The sequence below is a fragment of the Rhea pennata genome, chromosome 2 (assembly GCF_028389875.1).
Source record: "Rhea pennata isolate bPtePen1 chromosome 2, bPtePen1.pri, whole genome shotgun sequence".
NCBI lineage: Eukaryota > Metazoa > Chordata > Aves > Rheiformes > Rheidae > Rhea > Rhea pennata.
Genome location: NC_084664.1, coordinates 135,445,206 through 135,460,802, shown reverse-complemented (window position 1 = coordinate 135,460,802; position 15,597 = coordinate 135,445,206). Strand labels below are relative to the sequence as shown.

The 15,597-nt window shown below is 39.6% G+C and overlaps 1 protein-coding gene across 1 annotated transcript in view; it reads right to left on the bottom strand.

Moving 5' to 3' along the window:
• Positions 1 to 15,451: 15,451 nt before the first annotated feature.
• The window catches only part of KLHL14 (kelch like family member 14), a 62,257-nt gene continuing 62,111 nt past the window's right edge, over positions 15,452 to 15,597 (bottom strand). The window contains exon 8 of the mRNA XM_062568256.1: positions 15,452 to 15,592. Within this exon, the coding sequence (XP_062424240.1) occupies positions 15,452 to 15,592 (141 nt within the window). The remainder of the gene's footprint in view (positions 15,593 to 15,597) is intronic.

Genomic DNA, 15,597 nt, shown 5'->3' with positions numbered 1-15,597 from the left:
GAAAGCAGGTAGATTAACCATCTTCAGAAACATACATGCCAAAGAGGGTAGGAATAATGTCAAAGAGGACAGCGAGCAGTAAGCAAGTTACATTGCATCAGGAGAGATTTAATTTAGATATTAGGAAATATCTCACAGCAACAACAAGAAGACACTATTATAGGTTGTCTAGAGACCGTGGCATCCTCATCATTATTTGGGATATGGTCTGGTTAGATAAACATTGATCAGGAAAGATTAGATATAGCAGATGAGTCAAAGGTGGATAGATGACCTCTCCAAGTCCCTTCCTGTTTATGATGAATCTGTAAATATGTTATATTAAATATCAGAGTAACAAATGGAACTTAAAACAATCCTCAATAACTAGATGTATGTGATAATAGCACCGTTAGGATTTCAGTATTAGAACATCAATGTTGTACTTTCCCGCTCTCAGCAAAGCAAGGCCGGACTGGCCCTTGGCATAGGCAAAGTAGGTGTCTGCCTAACCATCAGCTCACCAGGCACAGCAGAACAGAATGCTCCTGCTCTTTGCACTGCTTGCTCCAAATGCCCAAAACTAAAGTAACAGAAGAGTATCTTTCCTCTCAGCTTTTCACAGATCAGTTAGACTCTAAGCCTGCAAACTCATCTCTACATGCTTAACCTGACTTCAGTAGGACTCTTACAAACATGCAAACAGGCATGAATTTATCACGGGGTATAACTGGTAGCAGCAGAGTAAGAGTAACACATTCTTATGTCATGTGATGTGTCAAGAGCTGTATACCAAAACAGCACCTTCCACTCCCACATTTTGATCAAAGTTGCAAATATGTGCAAATCTTTGCTCAAGTCCAGAGGAAATGCTGCAGGTTCTGCATTAACTAGACTGTATTTCTGCAAATAGTCGTCTAGGTACCCCTTTTCTGACCTACTTTAGATGTTTATTTAGACTTGAATTTGTGCTAAATGAAGAACTGGGAAGTATTTAAATGATGAGTCAAGCTCACAGGGAGGAAAATAACCAAAGCCATAAGAGGAAGAATCTTTTTTACAGTTCCTTTCCAGTAAAACCACTTATGGTAAAGATGGCAGATAAAGAGGATGTAGAACTGGCTATTTTGTGGCATGGTTACATGGGAGCACTGGATAGCTGGTACATAGAGAGTCTCTCTGTTTCTTTCTGGAGCTACTTCCACCTCTGTCTCTCCCTGTGCACTGTTCTGGGGTCATGGAGCCTAAATGAAAGCACGGATTTCTCCAGAAAGCTCATGTCTGAGAAGCACAGAATTTCACAAGGCAGTGTGTGCTCTCCAATGACTGTACACATCAGGGTTTGGGTGTTTTTTTTGTTTTGTTTTGTTTTGTTTTGTTTTGTTTTGTTCTAAGGTGTGTGGAGCAAAAAGAGTCATCCTGTGCTTAGAGTAAAGAGCTTTGCACACACCAACTCAGCACCCTAGCTGTTGTGTAGGTCCTTTTATTTTAGAAAGCCAAAGCAATATTACTCTCCACTGGTCCTGAAACTAGTTTAGCTGCTAATGTAAGTTGGACAGAATTGTTATCAACACCATTAGGGACATTCTGAAACCATCTCTCAGACGCATGTGACATATTGGTGTTGTTCCATCTGCGTTAGGAGCTCAAAGTTTTCAGTATCAGCTGCAGCAGAGACCGTCATTACCAGTGGCAGTGGTGTGACTGTGCAGTGGGACCTATATGTGAGCAGTATCTCGTGCTGTGGGGAGCAGTGCTTTATAAAAGATTTTTGGTCAGAAAACCTATTGCTCGACTATTTCTCAAAGGAGATGCAAACCTTCATTCAGTAGGAGTTCTTGCATTGTCCAATATGAGACTCCCTAGCTAATGACTATACTGTCATCAAACAGCGATGCTCTGATCTCAGGAAAAACCTACAGACCCACTCAACATTTCAGATTATTAGAGCCTGGAATACTATGTATACCTAAGTTTTTATGTATTATGTCCTTCTTGTCTGTCACCATTGGCTAAAGAGGATGAGAAAAGCTGTCCCTACAAGAACCCCTGGCTGCGCCATGTAGGCAGCTGCTTTGACGCTAAGGCTCTGAATAAAGTCAGCGTCAGCTCATTGCTTTGGCTCTGAGTAGTTCACAGGTAACACAAGGGTGAATCCGGTCTGAAACTAGCTCCCAACAGCTTTATACTAGTAGCAAGGCAGATGAAATATTTCCCATAGTGTTTTAAGGACGTTCTAAGGGCTGCGTAGGCTGTGCAGTCCTCCAGCATTTTTAACTACAATGTACCTGAAGCTTGCAGATTTATTCCTATGGAGTTTCGTGTGAATGCATGTGATACCAGGGCATTTCACTTATGTACTGGTGACATTGAGGAAGCATATTAGATAGGTATTTCTGGTACAGTGATCAGCAGTGAAATGATTAACTGTCCTGGCATTTAAGTAACCATAATTAGGCTTCCTGTGAACAGCTTTTTGAAATAAATAACAGAAATTCACACCTATCTTGGTCCTACCATTTTTCAACCTATTTAGAGGCGACTTAACAGGAGAACAGAAAATTAGGTGTGTAAATCTGCTTGAGCACCTTGGGCACTCTGCAATTGTTTTAAAGAGCTCTGGCACTCACTGTCTTGGCCTTGCTAGTTCAGTCTTTTAACCTACTGTTCCTAGAATCACCTCCATGAATAAAAACGTTCCTGGCTTGCAGTGCAGGCTTCCTTGAGAATTATTCTTCTAAGAAGCCACAAATCTTCTATTCTAAACTGGATGCCTCTGAGTATGCGATGATGCACCTAGAATATCTGTGGGAAGTAAGTCCAAGATCTGAATCACTAATTTAAGTACAAAAGATTTTAATATCGATCCACTTATTGTGATTAGCATACAAAAGAAAAAATTCTTTAATTTCCACTATCAGTTTCTTTCAATGAAGTCTGAGGAGATGCGTGAGAGCGGCTTGGATTCCAGAGAGGTTTCTTGCAGAGTGAAGGACTTAATTTTAGAATAATTTCCAGTAAGTCACCAGGAAAGATTATAGGCTGAGGGTTTTTGCAGGATATTAAGAATTATATCATCCCTTCCAGACCTATCTGCAAATTCTGTGCTGATATGATAAATAACCTTTTAGTTAATAAAAGACAGGGAGCAACAAATGTCCTTGCAAACTAGAAGAGGTCTGTTTTCCAGACAGGGAGGTAGTGAGAACTACAGTTGTTGTTCTAATGCTGTTAATGGGCAACAGTATGCTAATTAGTCAGATTAACTAAGCGGGTGAGTCATGCAGTAACCCTTCTTGAAAGAAAGGGCCCATTTTGAGATGCTAAATGAGAACATAAATGCAATCAGGCATAGAATTCTTGAAAGATAAGAGGAGCACAGACCTGCTTGTTAATGTAGCCAGTGAAATTAATTCTTTTTTGGAGAGAGGTGCGTTTTTTCATATTCAGGGTTCATTTTAATGGGGAAGGGTTCAAAACCTTCAGATATATACAATGCATTTCACTCAAGTCTAAGTAGCTTTAATGACCTAACATTACAAAGATATTTCTATATTTCTGATATTCTCGGTTACATTTGCACCTTCAGAAAGAGTTTTTTTTTTTTTTTTTTTTTTTTTTTTAATTAGAGGCATTCAAATGTTTCAAATGAAGACAAAACTATAATATTCTGGGAAAAAAAAACCACAAAGCCCTCTCATCTATAATAGAAGTGCAAGTATTAAAAATGTTTACTGGGAATGTTGAAGTTTGAAGTTCTTATATTGGAAAAAACCAAGCCTCCCCTTGTTTGAGAAATCAGCATTGAGGCGCACAGGGATGGCATATGTGGTGCTGTCTTGGTGCTGGGAGCTTAAGGTGAGGGAGGATGGCAAGTGCCTCAGCCCAACAGGGAGGACTGAGTGTCCTTCTGCAGAGGAGATTGGTGCCATTTTGGGGGGGTATATGATTCCTTCCTTTCTTGGTGGCTGCCTCCAAGCCTACAGTGGCTGCATTTTAGCCTGTTTTAACCTTTTCTCTTTATTGCTCATTAGGAAGATTCACTTTATGGACTTTCTCATATTTGGAGAGAATAAAAGTGAAACCAAACCTGATCTAAATATACTTCTTTGGCCTTAGAGTGGATTAAAAGAGGCTGGAAGCAGGCCAGGGGAAGTCATGATTTCCAAGGCTGCCTGTCTTTCAGCTGCAGGCTGGGAACTGTCTGGGAGAGCAAACTCTTTTGGACATGATACACCTGCAGGGGCTAAGAACGGGCTTGAGGCTACTCAACTTTACACTAGGGTACAGAGATCAAGAAAATGTGGTGCTAGAAGCCACCATACACTGTCTGTTATACTTGTGGTCCTGAACCAAATATAGACAGACAGATGACCCAGATGTGTGGTCTGAAAACCATGTCAGCTTCCCAAGTATCTGACAAGGAGAGAGGGATGAAGGGGGATGAAGTACCTACATGCAAAGATACAAGCCCATCTCAGTAGCTGTTCAATAGTCAAACACAGAGGTGATGCTTGCTTGTGCCAGCACCTCAAATAGTCATTTGTACACAGTGAGGTTTGTAGTTGAAAGCCTCTAGTGGTAAAAGGTATGTTTCTATGTATGGTGAGCTACCCCAGCAGGTAAACAACACTGCAAAGAATATTAACCCTTTACAGAAGCCTGAGGGAATGACCCTCAGGAGGTTTCCGTGATCATCAGGACCCTGAAAAGATAATATAGACTTACTATGACTCCCTTGGGGACAGAATTTATTAGCAAAATATTTGAACATATTCTGCTGACTCATCATTTGCCAAAACTGGTCATTTTTCTTAAAGATTTCCTATGCTCTCAGGTTGATTTTAAGATAGCTCATGGGCAGTAAGATTTCTAGAAATGCTAGCTATAATAGTTCTCCTTCTTCTCTAATCCGAAGTATTTTCAATGCCATTGCAACGACTACTGGTTTCTACCCTAAAGGTGGCTGCACTTACATGATAGGTGTAGTGATCCCTATATATATTTGCAATTCTCTGAAGTGCCTTCAGGCTTGCAAAAGGCACTATATAAATCAATTAATAACAATATCAGAGGTCAGTCAGCCAATAAGAATACAATTTAGTTTAATGAGAGATAAATAAGACAGGCAGAGTGAGAGGGGAAAGGAGCTAGAATGCTCTGCACTGAGTGCCGGGCTCTAAATAAACTAGCTCTTCAGTTTATCACAGTGATCATCAGAAACACAGAAGATAATTGTGTCATTGCCATTTCTTAGTCCAGTGTAATATCTATTACTGGTTTTGATGTCTTACTCAACTTTGTACCAGTATGATTTTAGGAAGAGTGTACATTATTTTCATGAAAACAAATATGAGCATGAGGAAGCATTTTTCCCTTGCGTGCAATTCCTACTAAAGAATTTACATTCTTCTAATTTACTGGTTTACTGCACCACTTAGTGCACTCCTGAGATGTGCAGAATGTCCTCGCAGTTAAGAATGTGCAGATGAAATTTACCCTTTTTGCACTGAATCACTTACTCTTCCCTTGGAAGTCACCATGCTCTTTCCTCCCTCTAAGTCTCCTTTAACCATTCTAATAAAAGAATGCATTATTCTGTACAGATAAAAAATGAATCCAAAATGGATGGTTGACATTTTATTTGGAATTCAGGATAGTTAAATATTTTTGTAACCCATCTGGTATTAAAAGAGCAAATGAGAAGAATTTTTTTTTATGTTTGATTCTTCTTATTAAATGAGTCTGTGAATGTATGAATGAAAATTCTCCATTGTAGCCCAAAATAAAAAGCAGGGCTGCGTCATGCCCTCCAAAGCCTAAAAAGGTGTCGGAAGACACCGGGACATAGGGAACTAACTCCTAATGGTGTAGAAACAGGGACGGGGGCCTATGTGCCAAGAAGAGGGCGCGTTCTGTGTTTGTTCCGCATCAGCACACAAGCTGCCAAGCCTCTCGCTGTGTTTGTATCCAAATGAAAAGCTGGAAAATGCTGGTCATGCCTTGGGACCCTGCTGCCATGGTCTGAAGGTCTGTTAGGAAGGGTAGCACTTCCTGTCCAAGTCCATGCACATCTATCGTTTCTGTGTATATTGTGGGAGCGCAAATCTTGCACATGGAATCCAAGTGCTCAGAAATGTTTCAAGGCTCAATATTATCAAAATAACCATTAGCAGCAGAGCATGAAATATGTATCTAAAGCAGAATAATGTGGTAGGAAACATTCTCAATAAGCAATTTGCATCTGACTTGGTAAGGTTGACTTGGGCTAAAATTTGGCAGTTTGGTGCAGCATCATTACATGAAGAGCTTCTGGTTATTTCCAGGCACCTCTGTCTTTAACTGCATCTACATTCACTGCCTAGCTATATGCATGCAGTGGCCTATCTCCTGATCTTATGTGATGCTCCTCAGACTTTGAGCCCTATAGCCATGGTTAAAGGAGGCAAAGAAGATGGAAGAGACATTCCTAAAGCTCTTTGGTAAGAGCTAACTTCATGCACATCAGCATTTCCAAGGTATGAAAATACTAGACTGAGGCATGATCTTCCTTTCTGTGTGCAAGCTTGCATCCCCTAAAATTCCACTTGTATTTTTGTGTCCTTTCATGTGCCTTAAAATTACTGCCTGTGCAAATGTTAGGCTGTCACATGCGCCTAATCCACATGCAGAAACCCAGATCTGGACATGCAGGTGTTGTATCTGCAAAAGGACTGCTTTTTGTTATCTTCCACCCCTGAGAAAAAGCTAGGCCTTAAAAATATAACGAAAGGTTAGCTCAAGCTGAAGCCAGACTATAATGGCTTTTATTTTATCAAACTTAACATCCCAAAGCTCTGCTGATTTCACTGTCATTATGGTAGTGATTAATTTGACCCAGAGTACTGACATCCACTGTTAGAGCCTTCACTGCATCCCTGTTGATAGCTCTCATGACAGAGATTAGAGTCTGTCACTGTGCGGTCTATAGTTAGTACCTGCCAAAATGAGATTTGCCTATGGTAGCCCACTGTCCATGAGAAACTCGTTCAAAATTAAACATGCTTTGGAAAATTAGGGGACAGTTCATCACCTAATTGAAACCAATGACTATAGAATGAAGACTTTTCTCCTCATTTATTAAGTGTTGTTCCAGATGTAAAGGCTGAACTCTTGAGACCTTTCCATTGCTTCAATAACTGTTCATTGGTGAAACCTGGATGATAATCTTCAAAATACAAGAAAACAGATTCTGTTCTGCAACTGGATCACAATTAAATGAGTTTGAGGAAAAACACTCGCACATCTCTCTCTCTAAAACAGTTTAATTGAACTCTTTTGTTTCATCTATTCTCCAAAAAGAAACAGAGCTAGAATCAGGGCACAGAGACAGTCCCCTCTGTGTAACTGCTGACAGTGTCATTGTCCAGCCTGGACCTACTGGCCCTCACTAAAGCAACATCTAAGCGCAGCTCAGGGAATACCAGATGCCAGGGATTTACCAGGGCATTTGGACAAGTCACATGTTTTCAGGGAATGGAGGAGAGAGGAGTGAGTTAAAATACAGTATATAAGCTAGGCCAAGCTGTGGCCAGAGAGCAGCTCATGGCCTGCTTTATGTGCTAGATAGAAATGCAAGGTTTAGAGCAATTGGAATATAAGTTAGTCTGAGACTTCACTCTCTACCACATCTCTGTCATGGACTAGTCTAACATACAATTCACTTCTGCAGACGAAGGCAACAACCCTGTATTTCTTTCAGATGCAAGAGGAATGACCAATGTTATTATAACCCTGAATGCAAAGACTCAGTAACCACATCCAGTATCACTAAAGATTGCAATAAAAGTAGTTTTTGTTATTTAACTCCAGTTAAACTCCAGGGCTGGTGCAAAGCATTTGCCAGCATGAAATATGATTAGCTTGATGTATCCGGTCTTGCTTTTTGCAGGTCAAGTTCACTCACTCATTTTAAAAAAAGGAGAGACAAAGAGAGAAAACAGGCAAAAAAAAAAAAAAAAATCAAAAAACCTCTTCTGGTCAGAGCGAGATACAATTAAATGATTCAACATTCTGGTTAGACATAGTGGTATTTACAGAACAGTAACTTAGCAGCTATAAATATAAGTGGATGGGACCCAGCTTGTACTGATGGCTGCAAAAAGGCAGGGCAGGTTTGGACTTAGTTTTAGTTGAAGTAAGTCTGGTCCACTCCACAGAGCCCAGCCATAAGTTTCTCTGGAAAAAGGAGGCTGCATTTCCATGACAGATCTTGGGAAGAGAAGGGAGAGCAAGCAAGTTTTTTTATAGACTATGCTAGAGGACTCTACATCAGACACTGTTTCCTTCAAACAGTAGTATTTTACATTTCATGAGGTTAATCTGGGCTAAACACAAAGATGGTAAATGCTCTCAAAATAACCAACCAAACTGTAAACAACTGAAATTGATATCCAATGACATTTTTTTCACAAAAGAAACAGGAGAACTGGAATTTTCATGATCTGAAGGATAAAACCACAAAGCCATGAAAACTATCCTCTCTCAAGCTGTTTCTAAGGAATCCAGAAAATGACACCTCTGTGTAGTCAAAATGGACCACACTTGGATAAAAGTTGTATCTTTTCATTGCACATATTGTCACTATTCAATAGCTCTTGAAACCAGTGGGATGTATGATGGAAAAGTGAATGCTTGGAGAATAATTCACAAGAAGTAATGGCGTGCCAGTTGCTGCAAAAAGAGTGGGATTAAATACTTCTGTTTGTCCACTGAGAGCAAGAGAAGTAGAAGTAACTCTAAATGTTGTGCCATACGTGCATGTTTTAAGTGATTTAATTGTTGACAAACTGGAAAATACTTGTTTTCTCTTTTTGGAAAATACTTGTTTTCTCTTTATTTTCTTCATGGAATTATCTCTTAAAACTAATGAGACATTGAAGTTAGACATTAGGAAGCATTTTCTAAAGATGAACATGATTATACACTGTCACACATCACTACAAAGGTCAGGCCAGTCAGACAACCGTTTGTCAGGAGTGTCCCGGGTATCACTGGCCATGCTGCCGTGTGGGGATGGACAACATGAGCTCAGGAAGCCCATTCACTTCCATTTCCTACCACCCTAGCAAGTTAGAAGATTTACTTTCACCCTGGAGGTAATCATTCAATCGTGATTTTGACCTACAGTTTAATGTACTCTCTTACTATAGCTACAGACATCCTCCTTCTGGTTATGCTCCCTGCTGTGACTAATAGGATCTTCAGAGTTAAAGAGGTGATTTTTAAAGAAAAAGATCCAAGATGCAGTGCTGTTACCAAGTTTATAGCTTTAGCAAAAACAATGGCACAAAAATCCTAATAATGAAGTAGTATAGGCCTCTGAAGTTCCGGTTTTTAGGGTGCTGGTATGTACATGTGTACAAAAACACACCTTTCTCAAGATTTAGAAACTTGGTAACACACAGGAAGCACCAGATTTTTTGTTGCTAAATATACAATGGATCATCAATTGAGGTATTCATAGTGAAAATATGTTTAATGTATACTTACTTTGTTCTCACGAAATATTCTTAATCAGCCAAAGCTTTCTGAAAACAAGTGGCATACTAAATTGTTTTGCACAAACGCAAACAAAAAATGGAAACAGGTTGCAAAGAAACAGAAACTGAATCATAGGATACCCTGCAAGATCCTGAGATATAAGCAAAGTTACAAATATGATTCTTCTAGTGTATTTTTCTGGGAGAAACGGGTGATATAGAAGTTAAAGAGAAAAATCAGATGGACAAAAGGTATTTTACAAAATACAGCCTATCATCTCAACCATTAATACGTATTCCTATTGAAAACACTGTAATGACTGAAAAACTGAATTTTTTAGATAAAATGATGATATCACATTAAATAAATCCAACATTTTTTGTGGATGCTGAAGGAAATAAAATAGGGAAAATGCAAATTTGCTTACATCTCTTTCCCTTGCTTCCACTTTCTAAATAGTTTCCCTGTATCTGTTCACTTTTAAGACCAATTGAATCTAAGTACAATAGTTCACAAAAGCAGATGCTTTTTGACCAAGATTTCTCCTCTGTGTGGAAAAAAATCAGGAGAAAGCAGCTTAGGTCTTGCTTTTTTTCTTTTTTCTTTCTTTTTTTTTTTTTTTTTTTTTTTGGGGGGGGGGTAAAAGTGCAGATGTCATTTAGTTGATAATTGGAGTCATTGTAAAATCGTGGAAGTTGCCCTGTTCTTATCCAACAGTGTGTCAGGTAACATGGTACCACTATTCTTCAAGAAAGGATCAATAATACAGAGGTACTTTTTGCTGCAGGGAGAAAACAGAGACAATTAGAAAAATCACTATATATATTAAATCTCTGCTTACACTGGTTGACCACATCTCTTGTAGGCACACATTTCTTTTTTGCTTCAGAGATACAGAAATATATCAGCACCAGAAGTCTCCTCTCCTTTTACTTTGCAATTCAGGAATGCTTTATTAATCAACGTAAGATGCATTCATTGAACTGGATTAATCCTGCATAAGTAATTTTGAAATTTCCTGCTGAAGTTATTTTTCATTTCTGAGAACAAATCATTTATTTGGATTTTCATATATCAGGATCACAGAGATTTGCCACAGTCAGATTTTAATTTTAGTTACATCTGAGCTGGCTTATATATTAGAGCATATAGTTTTGCATGAGAGCATCTTCTAAAATCTGTAATTGGTGTGGAACACTGACATGCACAGAATACATCTGACAAGGTCCAGAGAGTTGGGTTCAGTCTCGCTGATCAACATCTATGCTGCAGATTAACTGAATCTTTTATGGCATTACAAGCCCTCTAGAATTCATTAGTGTACTTTCGCTTCCTGCTAACCGCTCTGACCTCCAGGGCTGCCATTGCTGCTTCCTCGGGCTAAATTTTAGTGACTGAAACGCTGATTCTATCCTGTCGCCGTACTACCACAGAAATGAGAATGTCTATCTTACTTGTCTCGAGGGTGCATACACTGAGAGCTACAGTCTTGTCGTCTTTAGCAGCCACTTGTTTGTGATTTCCATCTCCCTTGTCTGCACCAGGAAAGCTCAGTTTAAACAGAAAGCTGAAAAAAGGCCTGTGCTTTAACAGTAAGATAACTATAGTATTTTATTGGTGAGTAATTATAATATAAAGAGGTACATACAATGAGGCTTGGTAGGGATTTTTCTCATAAACTGGTTCATAAGTGCAGTCGAATACCAAAAGTCAGTGAATTAAGAGCAGAAAGGAGGACACAAATGTGAAGGAGAAGCTCCCAAACAGTGCCAGCTTTGGGGAGCTGGGTGCAGAGTACCTTCGAGGATAACGCTTTAATCAGTGAACAGCGTATTCCCTGAAATACAAACAGAGCCCTCCTTAAGGGTACACATAGAGGTTGCAAGTTAGCAGCAATCTGCTCTTCTCAGGCTTCTTGGAGTAGGTGAGAACACAGCTCAGAGTCAGGGACAGGGAGATGCCCCCATTCCCTGGTTTGCTCTTTGTTCTGTGCTCAGCTCCACAGGAGGACAGCTCTTCTTGACTTTCCTACTGACTACCAGCGACAGCTCTCCTTGCCACCCATAGCTGGGTGCCTGTCTCACCCCATGCATCGCAAAGAGATGCTAGGCACCTAACTCATGGTTTTGTATTTTACCGAGGTCCACAAACCGAAGCTTTGAACATTGCAACTCCAAAGGACCCTGCAGATTTAATTCTTTCTCCTTGATAGCTAGAACACTATAAATGCATTGACTGAAAAAAAAAGGAGAGGCACCTTCACATAATGCTTGTTTAGTTTAATGTTCATGTTGTTTATTTCATTTTCTCTTGCTTCTCTACTGTTCTTTATGCAAACTCCTGTCTTTGCTTTCCCAGATTGCTCTGAAGTGTTTCTGAGAAACCATCTGTCTTCCTCATCATTCCAAACCTTCCTTTCTCTCTGCTCTTGAACCACAGGAGTTTTCTACTTTCTCATCTCTCAGACCCTTGCTTTCTTTTTTTCCCCTCCATTTCCTTACTTTTCCCTCTAGCTTCATTCCCTTCCTTTCTAAATCTTCTATCTGGTGATTCCAACTTCTCCTAGGTTTTTCTTTTTCTCCCGTATTAAAGCATACACATAAATCTCTCTTCTTCCCTTTCTCTTCTGACCTGAATCAAACTTATTACAAAATCAGTCTTATTAATCATAGTATCTTAGAGTAGTCTCCTCATGGCTTGTGTTTTCCTTTCCTTGTAAAAGGTTTGAAGAGGATCTTCTCTCTTTAAAATAAGCCCTTCCAACTCTTTCATTATGCCTGCAGCCATCTCTGAGCACAGCTTGTCCTTGCAAAACTGTTTGGGTCAAAGATGGCCTTTTTGTTTGCTCTGAGCACCTACTCTGTGTAGGAAGGTCCTCGTCCAAGGGTTAGTAGGCACGGATACAGGCACAAAGCATAGTAGCTAACTATGCTTCCTGGCAAAATCCATGCCTTCTCCCTACCTCCTCAGCCTGGCAATACTTATTGCCCCAGCTCCTTCACTGCTCACCCATGCCAGCACTTCCCTTCCAGGAATGGAAATACCACAGTCCACAGGGTCAGTCCCCACAGCTGGGACTTTCTGAAGAAGAAAGAAATTGCATGGACTAATGCTAACTTCCCAAAAGCGAGACTGCTGCAGCTGAGCGGTGCTTTTTCACCTGACCTGCCACGGGCTGCCAGAAGGGACAGAGCAGAGCGCGCCGTGCCTTGCGCAAGCGCACGACAGCATCTGTCTTCTGCTGCGGGCACGCAGGTCCGGCTTTCTCAGGTGGAAGCACCGGCCCAGTGTGTGTGTGCTCAAGGGAAGAACGTGATTCACAGTTTCGGCTCTTGGAGAACAGTGACGCACGGCCACAAAATAAAAGTGCACACATCTACATGATAAAAAAGTTCCAAAGAATTTAATGTAGATATTATTTATACATACACTTTGTAAGTAGGAATATGGCAGACAGTTGAATTAGTACATAAAGTCTTATTTAAAGTTTTCCCCCTACAAGCAAGCTTCATTTACACAGTCTAATACTGTACAAAATTTACATTCTTTGTGTGACTTGTTCAGTTAGCACTTTCCTTGGTCATGCCTTCCTGAAAGATAGAAAGATTTACATACAGTCCTCATAAATCTTTAAATTATCTTGGTAAAAAAAGAACCACTTAAAAGGACAACAAATATCCTTTTCAAATGGCACATTTTAGTAGAGACAGGTGACAATCAGTGTTTAATGGCAGACCTTATCCTGATCTTAAATGTCATTCAAGGCTTCCTCATTTTGTACCTTAGCGATTTCCTTTTTATAGATATTTATATTTATATACTTCCAACAGGAAAGGAAAAAAAAGTCATGATTGCACCAAATATATTTTACAAGGGATCCCTTGGATCTGAACAATATAAATAAATACAAAACCAACTAAGATTGCACTATATAGTAGAAATGGACTGAGATTTCAGGATATACACTCCACCTTTATGAATTCCTTAGTGATGCTCACTGGAAAACTCCCCAACGGCACATTCAAATATTAGCATCTTCAGATAATTATTTTGTTTAAAGAATTTTTTTTCCCAGGCATGTAGCTACCTCATCAATTGGTTTATTGCATTTGTATGGTATCAGTCTTTACTGCATTACTCCAATTTTACAACTGTGTAATTCTGCTGCAAGCAAGGGAGTTGCATTGCAAAAAAACTGGACTGATGCCAGAGAGAAACAGTCCCATGGTATTTGCTCTCCATTATTTATATTGCTCTCAAGCTTCAATATATAGTGTAATAATTTCTGAGTACATTCGTCCTCTTCCTATTTTGCAAAGCAAATAATGAATTCTTCCTCCCATCTATAGCCTCTGCAGCAGAAACCATCCTACAGTGGTTGCCCGCTTCTTGCTTAATGCACTGGCATTCAGTCCTATCACTGAAAATATGCACAGGTTTGGAAATGGAGGATCTGAGTCTTTTTTGCCTTTTATCTGACGCAGTCAGTGACAACTATGCAAATTAAAGGCCAGATTCTTAGCTGACATAAAGCAGAGTACAACCATTGGCTTCACTAGAGCAATGTCAATTTAAATCAGTGAAGAAGACAGCCCTGAGGGTAATGGATGCAAAACAGCAGTAAATCACAATGGAAGAATTTTACATATGCTCTGCTGAGGTGTAGATGCTTGTTTACAGGCTCAGATTTTGTCTTTGCTTTTGCAAAGTCAGGACAGAAAGACATAAGCTTACAGCATGGAGAGCCTGATTTGTGCACATAACTATGACTGAGTATAAAGTGGGTCCCAAATGTGACCAGTTCCATGTGGCAGCACTCTGGACTTGCTTTGCAATGTGTAAATAATTACACAAGCTATAAGGCAGTGGAAGTCTAGCTTCACATTACTTTGGATCAACAGTAAATTTTTTAGAGTATGTTTCAAGATCAGTCACTTAGAGGATTTTAACTACTTTCCAGTGTCTCTTCAATACTGTGCATAATTGTAAGAGTCCAAAGTAATAAATTTATACTTAAATTCAGGGTCTTTGTCTTTGGAAGCAAATAGCAGATATGTTCATATCTAAAAGGTCAGTGAAAGTAAGTGCGGGCTCTGGTACTTTGTTAAATGGTCATGGAAATAACTTCCTTACAAAAACAGAATTTACAGTTTAGGAAAAATTCTGTTATATTAATTTAGAAAGAGTCATTCCATGTGATTTCAGTGAAATGACTCTGAATTTACACCAGTGTGATTAGGAGAAGAATTTGATCCTAATCCCTGAAATGCTATTGCAAGAAGTGCTCTGTAAAGCATGGCTTTAATTGTAGTCTGCTTTCTGCTGCACTTACACATGGGGACTTTGAAGGCAGAGTGTATCAGAAGCCAAGCTGTGCAAAAACTGAATGATACGTCTTTACCTTTAATGATCTTCTGACGCTGTGTTGCTTGAAGAGCATGTGAAGTAGCTGTAGGATAGGATTACAAAGGAGGAGACAATTCTGCAATGCAGCGTGAGCTTTTCACTATCTGAATTCTGAAGCATTCATGAAAACAACATCCTCATGACTTCAACACCGATCACATGCAGGTAGATACAATGCACAATACTGATCTTGTCTCTTCAGGCTGTATTTGAACATTTAGCCTTCATTTTTTTTTAAGTTAAATTTGATGTGAGGAATATCTCTGCAGCAGGAAAAAGTTAAAATCTGTCTGAAATGGCAGTCTGTCAGCATGTAATGTTCGGTGTGTTTTAGCTACTTGCTTCATCAGACACCGGCATCTATCTGAGATGGGACAACACTTTGTTTTTGTTCTCTTTTAGTTTGCTCCTAAAGCATAAATATGGAATAAGAGTCAATTATGTAGCTTTGTTTTAACAGGAAGTCTGTTCTATTAAAATATTTACGTCACCCGTCATTATTTTCCCAAACGCAATCAGTGTTCATGTCAGTGCTCCTTGAGTATCATTTGTTGTATGGTACACAGGCTGGCAGTATGACAGTTGAGCAAGCAGGGCCTGCAAGTGGCTCAGCAACGTCTCCTTCTAGCTCTGTCCAAGTCCCTTTCTCAGGACTATAACAAATTGTAGAAGATTTGTAGGCCCCCTGCA